Raw genomic sequence first — 15,095 nt, forward strand, 5'->3', positions numbered from 1 at the left:
TTTTCTAAGACAACATTGTCTTGGATTGTTTACCATATGATATGTGTATCAATAACAAGTAACTAATTGTTAAAATGCTTCTTACTCTACTTTTACATGCTCGTAATAGAGGATAGCTAATCATGAGAATGAGAATCGGGAATGGTAATAGAGGGTATAAAAATAAAAAATAATGAAATAAAATCTTGGGTAAATGGTTATGAGTTTAACCTATTTCTTCTCAGGTCCTCGGTACATTTTGTTTTTACATGAACAATTACAACTTGGACTTTGATCATCAATTTAGGTTTGACAAAGTTGATATCAACTCTTTTACCCTTTCCTTTAGAATTTTGTATCAATTATCTGGCAACAAATCAAAATTTCAATGTAACACCATCCCACAGAACTCAGTGAGTAGGGGTATAAACGACTCAAACTGTCCGTGAGCTACTCAAGCTCGACTCGTAAAAAATTCGAATTCAGCTAAAAAATAATCGAGCCGAGCTCGAGCTTCAAATTATTCGGCTCGTAATGTTCACGAGCCTTATCGAATCTCCATTATTTTTAATTTTTCTTTTATTATAAATATATTTTTATGTAAATATTTAATATTTATTATATATTATTTATTTTTATCGAGCCGAGTCAAACGGATCAAATTTTGAATTTTTTGTTAATATTTAATGAATTAATTCGAGCTTTCGAGCCTACTGAACATTTTACGAGCCGAGCTTCGAACTTGAAACTAAAGGCTCGATCGAGCTCGAGCCCGGGCCCGAACTATTTTAATCGAGCTCGAGCCGAGCCTGGCAGTATTCGGCTCGGCTCGATTACACCCCTAGCAGAGCAACAGGTCGAGTAACAAGAAACTAGCCACTAGACCATCGGAATAAGTACAGGATTATTTTTTTAAACACCATTGAAGAACACTGAGAACACTTTATACAGCAAATTAACCTTCACACAGCACTTAATGTGATTTTTCTATGAAGATTGCAGTAACTAGATAATGTAAGATCCTTGCTTTTAAGGATGACACGGACTACATAATATGTATACTCTTGTTCTTGCGAAGAAACAGCAAAAAACGCCAACCAGTACACTTAACTTCTCTGAACAAACAAGGAAAGTAACTCAAAAGTGAAAAACATAAACATCACCTAATCAAGATGAAAGCAGATTTCTGGTGTCTAAAATGGAGGCCTTTTGGTATATTTCTTTTCTCTATTCGTTGTTTTCTTGCACAATCTAGTTCAACAGTGTGCTTCCAGCACATAAATTCCTCTGTTACATAACATAGTTCAGTCCCTAACCTACTTACAGAACAATGCAATTATGTCGTCAAATTCCTGAACTCTTTCTCTATTTTCGCAATGCCTTTAGACACTACACTGTGTCGCAACTTTCTACATACAGACCAAAGCAAAAAAAATGTCAGTGCATGTTCCATTCCCTATTTTCTTTTAACTTTCAAAGTGAAGAAAAATAACCCTTGCAAGATCTTAATCAAAAAACTAAGACAAACAAAAGAGTATCTTACCTTAGCCGCAACTTTATGACCATGCGAAGAAAGGCATGGCACATTATATCAATGCTGATAAGAATTGGTGAAATTTATGTACTTTTGCCTCGTCCTTGTGCAACAGTGTAAAAGACTTCCCTATATTTGTTCTCTTCCGAGAGAAAAAATCTTCTGTGTCTAGAACATAGGAAATCTGCAACAAACCATAATAAAAAGAAAGCTAAATTATTTAGGAAAAAAAAAAGAAGCTAAATCAGCGGCAGATAGATGAAACATACAGTATATAACAGTGCTCGGTAATTGCACTGTTATTAGAGCAATATATATACCTTGGATGAGGTGCAAGCCATCTTGCATTCCAAACCATTGATCACCCTTGCACCTTTCATTGCCACGCATATAGCAGAAGAATTGTCAGGATCCAGATTCTTACACTTGTTCCTGCACATATACTTAATTTATTAGCATATGGTACACTAAGAGTAATTAGTGGAAAGATAATATCCCAAATAACATAGTAAATGACTCTTAGCTTTTATAGAAACCTTAAAGTGGGTGACTGAACCCTAATGCCTGATGGGCTGCCATTATGCCCAGCTAACTAAGTTCAGGGTGCGCAAGATCCACAGCTATACTACTATTATTTATTCACCTTCGAAAGGTCATAAAGACTAGATTATACAGTAAAATGCTAAAAGGATTTGAAAATGGTAAATTGATATATTTATGCAAACTGTAAAACATAACCTCGATGAATCAATATTTGATAGATTGTTCATCTTGGTTAAATGTTATTTTTGGTAAATTCCTGACTACTATAGCTATACCGTAAATTTTATTGCGACTAATTAATTACCATGTAAAATCCTGCAACTACTAATCTATGGAGGTTTTACTATACAAGCTCAAAATAAAACAAACGCGCAAATATAAAGGCATCATATTATTCAGTATGGGGGAGCAGTTCCCCCTCGCCAGTCACCAGGGTGTGGCTCTGCCTCTTGTAATCAAGGCTTCGTTGAACTCCTTCTAACCATTCCCCTGCACAACCCCCTCCACCTCCCACATGCCCAATAAACACACATATACAAATGCAAGCCTCTAGGAGCTTCTGCACATACATAAGATTTATAGCAGTACCTTTGCAACATGATGCTAAACGACTCTTTTCTGTTGGGGATAACCGACAGAAACTCTTTATGAAAATAGGTTGCAAAATTAGGATCCACTGAAACTGCAACCACTTCAGGCTTTTCATTTCCATCATCCATCAACTGTATAAGCAACTGGGATGGCACAGATGTCTACAGAGAAATTAAAGAAAAGAAACTAACTTTAAGCCGGCCAGTGGAATCTACACAAGTATATAGTAGCTGCTTTTTGAGATGCATAGAGAAAACTATCAAACTATACAATAGGACAAAACAGCGCAGAAGACCTACACATTCGAATCTATATATGTTCTCTTCATGAAGAAGGACATGTGCGTTCTCATAGTAAACTGAATCAACATATTTCTCAGGTTGCCGAGATTGTTCATACTCATACAACTGGAGAAGCTTATTATCCATCTCATCACTGGCAACAGTTTGAAGCTGAAGAAAATGTGTAAACTCCTTATTCATTGCCGGACAAAAATACAAAATTATAAAAACTTTGGGGCTTTATAGACATATTACCTGCTTGACTAGTTTATATATCAACTTGTCCAAAGTAAAGAGCACATAAGACTGATTACCAATAATGGCTCGACAATCATCCTCGAACTTCGCATTATCTGAAGATCCATCAAGTAAATCATACAATGCTTTCATAAATCTGCACCACAACAGACAATAATCAAATCACTAGATTCATCTCAAAGATATCTTGAACTTGTATATAGATGCGAACAAGAATTCTTTACCTGGCATAAAGGTCAGGACCGGTATCTATGCCGTTTCCCCTTTTCATTTCAGCAAAGGATGATTGTTGTTTGGCAAATAATAGTCTTTCATACAAAATCTAGCAACAGAATAAAAAAACATGATTTCATTAAAGTATAATTAGTCTTATTTAAGGTAAAAGGCACACCGAGACACGTACCTCATCAAAGCTAGGTGCAGAAATTACCAAAATAAAAGGTTAAATATATTTTTATTTGCAAACAAATGAGGAACCAAACCTCAACATGTATCAAATCGAGTATATCAACAAACCATTTACGGTTCAAATACAACGCATATTACTAATTCTAAAAATACAAAAAAGGTTTATGGTTTGAATCATATCAATCTCATATTGTTATATTCTTCTTTAGTTTCTTCTACAATTTATTATCTTCCTAATGGAAAATATACATATTAAAATATAAATAATAAGATAACAAACATTGAAAATTATAAATAATAAATATGAAAACCATCCACGCATCCTACAAAATAGAAGCTAGTACAATTAAAAGTTAAACCAGTTCAGCAAAAAAAAAGTTAAAACCAAAATATTAAAATTTTGGTAGTTCATTGGCTGATCGCCAGTGATCGGTCATTGCCTCATTGGGCCCGGACTAAAACTAATTACAATATGAATCATTTGATCGTGTGGGCAGGATAACACTAATAAAATTATGGACTTAGTAAAATAAGATTTTATAGATACTTAGAATATTGGTAGGTTAATCTTTGGGTCGGAATAAAATAATAAGAATATAAACTTAATTAATAATATTTTAGATTTATAACTATTCAATATATGCCAGCTTCTTATCAAGTAGCCGGTTCAATCATATTTACACTTTCGATTGTGTTAATTTTTATTAAATATTACTTGCAACATTCCATGTATGTTATTTGAGATTCACTCATATCATAATATTCAACATATGTTAATTTGTTTTAAGAAACACTTTTAATACTATTACAATTTTTATTTGTTAATTACTCATAACAATACATGTTAATTCCTATCCAAGACTTCCACACTATAATATTATAGTGTGGAAGTCTTAGAATACATTCTATGCACATTACAATACGTAACTCCGAAATACTTAATTTAAGATTTCACAAATGTTATCTGTCAGGAAAGGAAGAATGAAATTTTATGCTTACTTGGTGTAGCCTGAAAAGAACATAAAATGCATCATTTCCGTAAAACACCCGAGAATTCTTCTCATTATCATGTAATGTGGATACAACATGTTTCGCCAGTGGCTTGGTGGTCAGCAGAAATCGTTCAGATGGGGGTAACGATAATCCATCACCATTAAGTACATTATCTAATACCTCAGCCTCACACTCACTTTCAGCTTTACCATCTTCGTCCAGTTCTTCATCTTCCTCTTCCTGCTCTTCGCGTGAGCATTCATCGGCAACAGATTCACTTCCTGAAACATCTTCTCCAACCTCTGAAACATTTTCACTGACCTCCTCATCTGCATCTGCATCATTTTCTCCTCCATTATCATGACAAGAAATATCTCTACTAGTCCCAGCCTGATAGCGTGTAGTTTCAACACTTTTTTTTGCATCGAGAGAGAGATTGGAACCACCATAGGCAGCAAAATTATCCTCTTCAAAATCACCATTAGGTGACAACTCACCCTCTTCTTTCTCAACTTTAGAAGGATCGACTGTATTTTCGCTGTCTTTGTGTACACTAGTACCCTGTGTCAGAGGTCCATTCACTTCAGGAACTGGTCTTGAAACATCAGAACACTGTACCGTGAAATACATATACATCGATCATAAACAATATCAAAGAACAATAGGGACTTGAACTGCAAAAGGCTCATGATCAGCAGTAGATGTCCTACCTCCATCAAAGGTACATTCCCAATAGTGCAAGCAACTCCATGCCTATTTTCTGTTGCATGGTTTGTAGGCCTCTCTGTTGCATCACGTCCTTGATTTGAAAAAATAATAAGGAAACTAAGCAGATATTACTAGAAAAGGACCAACAAACGGCATAAACAATTTACACAAATCAACTACACAAGCTAGTAATAAACACACCTAATTCCATACCAACTCTGGGAGGTGTTTTGTCATCTCTAATTGCTGCATCAGAGCTGGCAAGACGGTCAAAAGCCACTTTATCTACAACAAACGTATGAATGAGATCTTTTGGTAGCCCAAACTCATCTTCTTTGGCTAATATATCACTATTTAGCAAGCTTATCCTCTGAAAATCAACTTGCTTTGGGGAAGTATTCTTACCTCCATTAGATAAAGACTTTAATTGTTTGACATTCATGGGTGCCGCATCAGCAACAAGATTTTCCTCTCTTCCTCTGACGCTCGTTCCAGCACTTTTTATTCCATGATGCTTAGATACTGAAGCAACTTCAGAATCTTCGGAACCAGGAGGACGAGAAGGAACATTTAGCATCGACTCCAATAATGTACACCAGAGCCTCATGGCTTTATTTACTTGCTCTTTAGATGTGCAAATCTCGTCACATGAATACTTGATCAGTTTGTAATAGTCTTCATGAATACCCTTATCAGCGTAGTCAAACACAAGATTAGGAATGATAGGATGTTTGCACCCAGCAGCAATACTGAGAAGCACATTATCCTCTTGCTGCCTTTTATCCTTGAGTTCTTTGATTTCGGCTACTAAGGCTGAAAATAACAATGATAATATGAATATGAAAAAAAATGAATCCTATGAAGTTTCAAATGAGACATTGTTAAGTCTTAATGCAACAGTTCCATGAAAAGATGATCACATACTTTTATCGTAAGTATCTAAATTTTGTGCTCTTTAATGGTTCTACACTCTGAGTGAATAATGTAGCATAGCCAAGTTTTAAGAAGCATTACATCAACGAACTGTAGAAACTTGCTCATCTTTATAAAGTTACTTATAAATCAATATGAAGTTACTTGCAAAAAATTGTACACAGAATTTAACTTGCCAGGTTAAACAAGGGAATATTGTGAACCAAACATTTGTGCATAACCATAAGGAATTCATGCAGACATTAGTGGAGAATGGCATAATAAGTGACTAATTAAAGGTCAACTATTACAAAGATGGTAATAATTACAGTAACATCAACAGTCTGAGCACCAATAAGAAGAAACATGTACCAATTGCATCAAACAAAGTGGCAGTCACGGTATGATAGATTGCCAAGTCAATAAAAGGTTAGCATCAACCTTATGCAAGACGAAAGATGACACTGACTTTCTAAGATTAGCATCTCATTATGTAATTTGCAGATGTTTTTGATTTAAAGACCCGATGTCTCGCCCATTACCTCAAATTAAAAAATGAGACCCTAAGGTACCGAGATGATTATTAAGGATTATATTAACATCTTGTAGTGTGCAATATAAACTTTTATCAGAATAAATCACTATCAGAATTGTAATTTGATTGCACGTTAATCAACCATGGCAATGTGTTGTTCTACGCTTCTTCTAACATCGTGAATTCGGCTAAAATAAATGAAGCAAATTGCATATAGTTCTAGACCATAAATATAAAGAAGAAAAAAGTACACATATTAGGCATGTAATGCGAGAGTAACATATTAGACATGTAATAACTTGTTTAAAGATTGCCTTTTAGATTGCTCATTCCAACATCTCACCGTTATTTCTTTTATTGATAAGGAACCATTTTAATCACATCATACATATATAAATATTATGTATTCAAGGTTTAATCAACTACAATTAATAGTAGGAATTATCCATTCTAATATAGGTTGCACCAGAGAAGAGAATAAAATCATGATTAGCAGAAAAAATAACCATGCTTGGCAAGTTTCTCTTACATTTAGTGCTTAGGTTCTTTGAATCTTGTTGCTTGAAGTAAAAACTCCGATGATCCAGTGACTTGTAGTGATTCTTAGCGTATATGTCTGCCCAAACCTTGTTAAAATCTGAACGACACTTTGACCACTCCTCCTGCTTCTGTTGTAGGCGGGTCAAAATTACATACAGTGAATGTGAAGGGTTTTTGCGTAAAATATCCAAGGTATCCAGGCCGTGATCACCATATATGCGTTCTATACACCTCAGATTAAGAGCTAAAGTACCAAACGAACATAAAAAAATATTAGCATAAGAGTGAAATTCAAAAAAAGTTTGCTGCATTAAAAGTAAAAACTTGAGGAATAAAAAAAACCTGTGAAGTGGTCTTCCATGCGGAATTGGCTACCTAAACTGACAGAATTATTTTTTATGTTACTCAGTAGCTCCTCAGCGCGCTTAGCAGTGGAATTTACAGATTCCAGGAGCATGTCTAGCTCAAACCTGGAATCACCAAATAAACATCAGCCCTTTGTCCCAACAAAAACATCAATTTTCAAAATATTACAACTCTAAAAGAGATCATGGGTATTTTAAAGTACCAATAACGGGCCTAAATACCCAATGATGGTTCAAAGTTGCACTTTGTACTAAAAGACGTGTCAAAAAAGTCAATTCTAGTATGGTGTTGGGACCCGTTGCTGATACACGATCACAAGCATGCATGGAAAGATAATCATAAAAGAAAAAAAAAGCAGAAAGATATATGTGGTAATAAATTATCATTAAAAATGTCGTTTTTACATCTAAAAGACTTGAACATTAGATAATATACAGAAATTCCTGTTTGGCCTTTTCAAGGTCACCCTCGGAGCGATTCTTCTCTTGAACATATATGTAATATCCTAGTAGGTTCGTACTATTATACATAGGTCATTATTATGAAGTATCAGTACTTTCGATAAAAATACTAGTTTGGCAATGAAACTGTTTTAAACACTAAATTTCACCCATGGTCACAGCATCGAAAGATGCTTTGGATAGTTCTACTTTTCTGTACCAAGTATAGGCGCATCTAAATTAAATAATTAACAAGAAGACTAACAAGATATTATGAGTCAATAAAATGTCAATAAATCATATAATAATGATACTACACAGCATGTAAGGTTCATTATTAACAAGAAGACTAACAAGATATTATACATAGGACAAAGTTGCAAGATCTACGTAAATATGATATAAATCATATAATCAATACATAATAATGATACTACACCGCATGTAAGGTTCATTATGAATATAGTGTTGGCTCATATCTTATTTACACAACTTCTAATTTAAAAAGGATCGATGAAATTGTAAAGAATTTATGTTTCATCTACTGTAAGCGCATAAAAACCGCAAAAAATTAAGACATATACATTACCTATCATCTTCACATCTAAACAGACTTTCTTCATACTGATTTCTGCGCATATGCTTGAATGAGTAATCCTCACTACCTGAAGTCACAGATACCCATTTATCATTTAATACCTGTGCTCCTAACTCTGATCTCTGGCTTGCTAATGGTATTGGATACTGCAGTAGAAGTTTAAACATTCAAAATTAGCACGGTAAATAATTTAAGAAATAGAAAAGTGAATCAGGAAATAGTTACATCTTCAGGAAGTCGCCTATAACTAGTAGTGCAACGCTGACAGTTGGAGAGATCAAGCTCTTGTATAGATTTCCCCCAGTACTTCTCTTTAAATCTATCCTTTTCTTTAGCAGCATCAAGGTCACGCCTTTGCTCATTGTCTTTGTCTTCTATCTTCACCCCTTTCGAATCATGCCCTTCATTCCAGAAATGTTCTGCTATTAATCAATGACCTCATTAGACTTTCCAGAGCTCAGATCATAATTTCAATTACAATGTAGTAGCTTAAAGCAAGAAGTGGCGGAAAAAATTCTTCCACCTCTAAACAAGAATGGAATCAGATGTACTACTGTACATGGTAGACAAAAAAATATAAAAGTACACACTTATGGTCATATTAACTGGAACCAAAAGAAAATGTAAAAGGTAAAGGGGGAATTACATACTTTTGCTCATTACACCATGAAGAAATCCATCTGCGAAAAAGGGGCAAGTCAGGAAAATTGGAAAGTAAATAATTAAAAAGAAAAACTTATATTCTGAAGAAATTACCAACTCCCTCGCAGCGCTCCAAGAATTCGTTGAACCCTTCCATAAGATCTGGGTATTTTCCAAGTAAATCTGCAACCTGAAATAGTACAAAGTATTTGGTACTCAGTTTCTAGTAGTTACAGCTAAATGGGGGTTTCACTGCGGTGCGGTGCTCTTATTGCCATGCACTTGTTCTGCAGTTACGCAATCTTCATGGAGTCCACATTCAAGGTTAAGAAGACTCAAAATGTACATTTTACTGGTTTTGTTACGTGCCATGTTAAAAGATGTGACCGTCACGACATAACGTCATTAAAACACCATATGCAAAGTTCTTAAGTTGTACACACTTGCTCCAGAAAAATGTTTACCTTCCACTCTCGGATACCCCAAGAAATCTATCTATGATATCAATATCAATATCAGTACATTTACCAATATTTCCGACAAGACACACAATTTCAGTTTTAAAAGATTTGCGTTTGTATTTATTAGACTAGAGATGTATTGTACGGGAATAATAATAAATAATAACTAAAATAAATAATAATAGTTTCCGTAAAGATAGTCCGGGAATGACTAAAGGTAATTTGGAAAATACAGTAATACACAGTTTTTGAACAGAAAAACAATGATTTAATAGATAATGCAACAGTCACCAAAGTAGTGACTAGAAATTTTTAAAGTAATAACATTACATGAATTTAAACTTTTGATGACGAGCCAAAACAAACTTTCTTAATTAGAGTCTAATATACACTACATACTTGGGTTTCAGAAAAGCTTAGATATTTATTACAATGCAATAGTGCATACAGATCGCGACTGATGGCTGACAAAATTCGGTGTTTTCATTAATAAACTTATCAACCCTATTTAACAACCCCTTATAAATGGTTATTAAATACAATTCTTAAGTTGGGATAACATTAGCATAGCAATAACAGTTGACTAAAAACAAAGTTGGAAAACATTATGTCTGCCCCCTCCTTGTGCGTCCCTGCACAAGACTTGCAGTTACATTGCTCTCGCTCTCACATTTCTCTGGGTCAAGTCACCCAAAGAAAATAATTAATACAATGCAAAAGCTGTACATCTTGAAATTGAAATTTCTTCTTTATCAACTCATATTCATTGTTGTACAGAAGTCAATATAGAAGAAGCATATACAATAACTCTAAATATGAATTCAGAAAATTTCCATACTAGACTGGATGTCTGGATGTAAGATTTTAATGGTAAAACAACTAATAATTAGCTACATATATCCTGATACATACCAAGCCTTGTAATTCCTCTCTTGTAATTATTTCGGTGCTAAAAATGTGAAGACACTTCAGAAATGCCTGGTAATCATCTGGATTTCGTAGCCTCTCTTTCACCTTATGACAAAATGCAAACTCTTGTTTGTACATGCCTGGCATATTAGCAAACCACAAATTGCCATGACAAATGAGGTGTGGTCATATAAATGCAATATTTTAAATAGATGAGAATTTTAAGCTTAAGGTGGCAAAAACAATACTCTATATCTAAGTTAAAAATGGCTCATAATATTTGTTAACTAAAGCGAATTATCTATCAAAATAAGAAGCGAAGAATGACTTCTACAAAAGTTTGAATTTTGAAATATATACATAACTATATGACAATTAAGGTGATGGGAAGTTGCCCAACTCTGCCTATTGGATATTTAAGTAAAACCTTATAATGGAGCAATTATCAAACTTTATATTTAAAAAGGCCCACAATTGTTGTAAACCACATAAAATGGGACAGTGCCAATAATGACTGTATTTCAATAAATGTATGTCAATTTTAAACTTAAAAACGTCAAATATCCCAAAGAATGAATCCATCTAGCTCGTATAAACAAGGTACATAATTTTTGGAGTCGCACTTTACAAAAAAACAAACATGTTTCTTTTTGTGGGAGGTGTTATATATGAACTTACTTCTTAAAGCATCTTTGTCATCATACGGTCCTAAAACTGAAACACCTCCAAAGTTATCTACCTTCCGAGCAGATTTCCGTTTTTCAGATGGACGATGCATGTCATGATCAGGGTGTCTCCTATGCCTGTCGTCCTTTTCAACAGACTTTTTATGCTCTTTATGCAACTTGATCATAGTTTTATCGTCATCAATATTAGAGCGTTCAACACTTAAATTGCGTTGTGTTTGAGGAGCAACGATCCTCTCTCGTCGAAAGCGTTGCTGTGGAATAGATCAATTTAACATCAGAAACTGTGGCATATGCTGACAAAGAAAAGTGATGAAGTTACTCAATTACCTTGTCCATGTGTGTACCCAGTAATGGCACCGTGGCAGGAGTCCGCTCCTCATACAGATGCAACTGTTGCCTGCCAAGTGTAGCCTTATGTTCTGATGCCACTGCTGAAGCATCGGGTAAAAATCTTATGAACTCATCAAGCAAGTCCGGGTGATCATTGAAAAGGGCAGCAACCTGCACTTATGCATTTGTACAATTAATAACCTAACATTGTATTAAATAAAGGCTGTTAAAAGTAGATAGAACAATGCATCTCAATACACAACATATACAATGCAATTACCTCGTAGTAGACCTCATCAATACCCTTATGCTCCTTCCGATACATATTCAATATGTCCAAAAAGGATTTGTACACATGATCATCATCTTGAAAACGCGTCTGGTTTTTAACAAAAAAATAGTAATAAATAACATCATACTGAATGCCATCACGAAAATGATCAGTCACATGAAAGAAAATAATGTAACATCAATCTTGCCTTTATCTTGTTTACAAAGCTTATGGCCTCTTCAAACTCAATGGATCTCTTAGGTGGGGCATCTTCCTCCTCGATTACAGTAATTTCATAGCCTTTGGGCAAGAAGGTATTAAAACCAAAAATTAAATTATTATGCCCTTTAAATAATTCTTTCACTGTTGCAATGACACCGGCGGTGTCAATTCTGTCAAAAAGCAAGTCAATGTATGAGTAAAGCACATACTTGAACAAAGACCACCTCATAAACTGTAGGCTCAAAATCCTCTTAGGGTAAGTTATACGTTACCGTTGAGCCTTGAAGTCTTTCATCACGTCAAGAAAATTATCATATTTCTCCCGCTTATCTTGAAACATGTCCTTGACTTGCTTCAAATAAGCTAAAGCATCATTAGTTGTGAGTTTCTGTGCAGCACCAGTACCTGTACCTGAACCTCCTCCGCCATCAGTTGTGAGTTTCTGTACTGCGACAGCACCTCCTCCACCACCACCTTCACTGGCACCACCGCCGCCACTGCTGCCTCCAGCAGCAATTTGAGGTTGCCCATAACTTCATCATTAATAAAAGGCAGTATAGTCATTTATAGGGTAAAAAGACAATAAATAAGACAACCCTAGAGAGTAATTGAAAGCTATTTCATTTTCGTAAAGTATCCATGCATAACCAGATACTACAACCATTTCACTTTATCCATCACATATTAAATTAGGCACCTCAATTTATACTGCTTTTAATTAATTCCGATAATCACATCAACCTATTCTCCCAAGTCCCAACACAATCAACCACCAACTATCACAAAGATTACATCTTGACAACAAAACAAAAATTCATAACCTTTTTCGAGAAAAATCAACCAACCCATTTACCCAAAAAGGGGGTATAAAATTAAAAACTCTCAACTCAAAATTCCAAATCAGCGAAATTAACAAACAAAACCCCCCTGATTCTCAACCAATTAAGCTAAACCGATCAAATTTCGATAACTATAAAAAACCCAGATACTAAAAAAAAATTCAAACCCAGATACTAATCTAAAATTGTCAACAAGTAACAAAAAGACTTAAAATTACATTTAAAAAAAGAAGAAAAAACATACGATTCTACAGGAGAAGAAGCAAAAGGCTTCTTAACAGGTGAGTTGACATAATCATCTCTCAATCGCTTCATACCTGCAAAAAAAAACACACACGCAGTGTTTAAAAACATATAGACACAGACAGAACACAAAATAACATATAGACACAGACAGAACACAAAGTAACATAAAGACACAGAAGACTTGCCGTGAGTTTGAGATGAATAGAATTGAAAGTAGATCTAAGTGAAACAAAACAGGTTGAGTTGTAGCAGTAGTATAGATGAAGCTGTATAACATATATGTATGTATAATTTAGTTGCAGTTGTAGAAGAAATGTTGAAAATGGTAGGAATAATAGATTAGAGATTATAAGAGTAACATTTCTGGGAGAACAAAGGAGGAAGAGGAGCCTGTATTTATTTATTTATTTTATTTATTTGTATTCGGGGACTAATTAAATTATTATTTTTCCATGTATTTTAGAGGGGTTCGGTGTTTCTTAATAGTTTTCATGTTCAGGGATTGGGCTGTGTAGTATAACACATGTCTGGGTCTTCGGGGCCTTGGGCTGTTTACATTGTGATATATGTTCGGCCCTATTGTGCATTCGGTTCGGTTAACCGAAAACCGAGCCGAATAACCAAAATAATTTCGGTTCAGTTTTCGGTAGTAGAATTCCTGAAATTCATTTTTCGGTAATTCGCTTTTTAATCGTGGTTAACCGAAAAATCGAATAAATAAGCGAAGTTGTGTACAAAATATTAATACTTTAACATACAATTATACATATCATTATTATTACATACATCTCCCAACTTTCAATCTCTCTGTCTCTCTCTATGTCTCATTCTCTCAACAACTCAGCTATTTAGCATACGATTCATCACTCTAGTTCAACTTTGTCTTCTGTTTAAAACAGCTGCCTGTATGTATATATAAAAACTATAACCACTTCGTCTTCTGTTTACCTTTGTTGCAGTTTCAACTTTGTTTGAAGCTTCAGAGTTGCTTGCAATGTGTTTGACCAAATGTGTAGGAGAAAATGTTATATTAAGGAATTGTGTTGCAAATGTATGATAATGTTATGTGCTAATAAGATTTTTGGGTATGAATCTTTTATTGTAGTAGAGCATGAACAAAGAGCAGTAAAGCACCGCAGCAAAGCATTTCCTGAAAATTTTAATTTTCTGGTTTTTTTTAATAAGTTCGGTTTTAAAATCCGGTTCCGGTTATAACCGAAATATTTAGTTCGGTTTCAGTTTAAAACCGAATACAATTCGGTTCGGTTTTCGGTAGCGGGTTTTCCACAATTTCGGTTTCGGTTTCGATTAACCGAATGCACACCCCTGTAATGTTACCTATTATTGACAATCAGCTCCGTAACCCGTGTAATGTACAAACATGTTCTAGATTGTGGTATATACCGTTTATTGGTGTTTTAAACACTTAAAACCATTATTCTAAAAAGCGAAAATCGGTATTTTTCGGTAAATTAACCTTTCAGTGATTAATTGGATAATAGGTGAATAATCAGATTGATTAATTGGAACATTAACCGAATATTTTCAATAAAATAGAGAAATAATTAATTTATTAAAATAAATATATTAATTTAAGAAAAAAGTGCAATGATTAATCGGACTATAAAAGCGAATCAGCAGAGCATGTTGGAATGATTAATTGGGCGATTAATCGGTGAAATCGATGATTTTTAGAAGAGAGCTTAGAACTGGAAAATAGTGTATTTTAAATATTTTTTCAACCGATTGCCCCGCCCGCATAATTTAATGAAGAAAATGCAGGGTTCTAAAACATGGAGA

General features: G+C 34.4%; 1 protein-coding gene across 4 annotated transcripts; it reads right to left on the reverse strand.

The window, feature by feature from the left end:
- Window positions 1-1,123: 1,123 nt before the first annotated feature.
- On the reverse strand, window positions 1,124-13,700 carry LOC141661798 (paired amphipathic helix protein Sin3-like 2). 4 transcript variants are annotated; one of them, XM_074468804.1, is made up of 25 exons: window positions 13,481-13,700; window positions 13,294-13,366; window positions 12,483-12,743; window positions 12,197-12,380; window positions 11,998-12,096; window positions 11,715-11,888; window positions 11,377-11,638; window positions 10,702-10,838; window positions 9,443-9,518; window positions 9,337-9,366; window positions 8,912-9,105; window positions 8,678-8,832; window positions 7,625-7,752; window positions 7,272-7,526; window positions 5,701-6,108; window positions 5,497-5,580; window positions 5,298-5,386; window positions 4,594-5,199; window positions 3,411-3,508; window positions 3,184-3,322; window positions 2,947-3,099; window positions 2,645-2,808; window positions 1,834-1,945; window positions 1,523-1,697; window positions 1,124-1,388 (listed from the first exon to the last, which is right to left on the reverse strand). In XM_074468804.1, the coding sequence occupies exons 2-24, from the start codon at window positions 13,362-13,364 to the stop codon at window positions 1,566-1,568; spliced, it is 4,011 nt and encodes a 1,336-aa protein (XP_074324905.1). In that variant the 5' UTR covers window positions 13,365-13,366; window positions 13,481-13,700; the 3' UTR covers window positions 1,124-1,388; window positions 1,523-1,565. The 4 variants fall into 4 exon arrangements, with proteins under 4 accessions (XP_074324905.1, XP_074324906.1, XP_074324904.1 ...); XM_074468805.1 differs by having other exon boundaries at window positions 5,509-5,580; window positions 8,912-9,108; XM_074468803.1 differs by having other exon boundaries at window positions 8,912-9,108.
- Window positions 13,701-15,095: the final 1,395 nt, after the last annotated feature.

The sequence above is a fragment of the Apium graveolens genome, chromosome 5, assembly GCF_009905375.1.
Source record: "Apium graveolens cultivar Ventura chromosome 5, ASM990537v1, whole genome shotgun sequence".
Classification (NCBI taxonomy): domain Eukaryota; kingdom Viridiplantae; phylum Streptophyta; class Magnoliopsida; order Apiales; family Apiaceae; genus Apium; species Apium graveolens.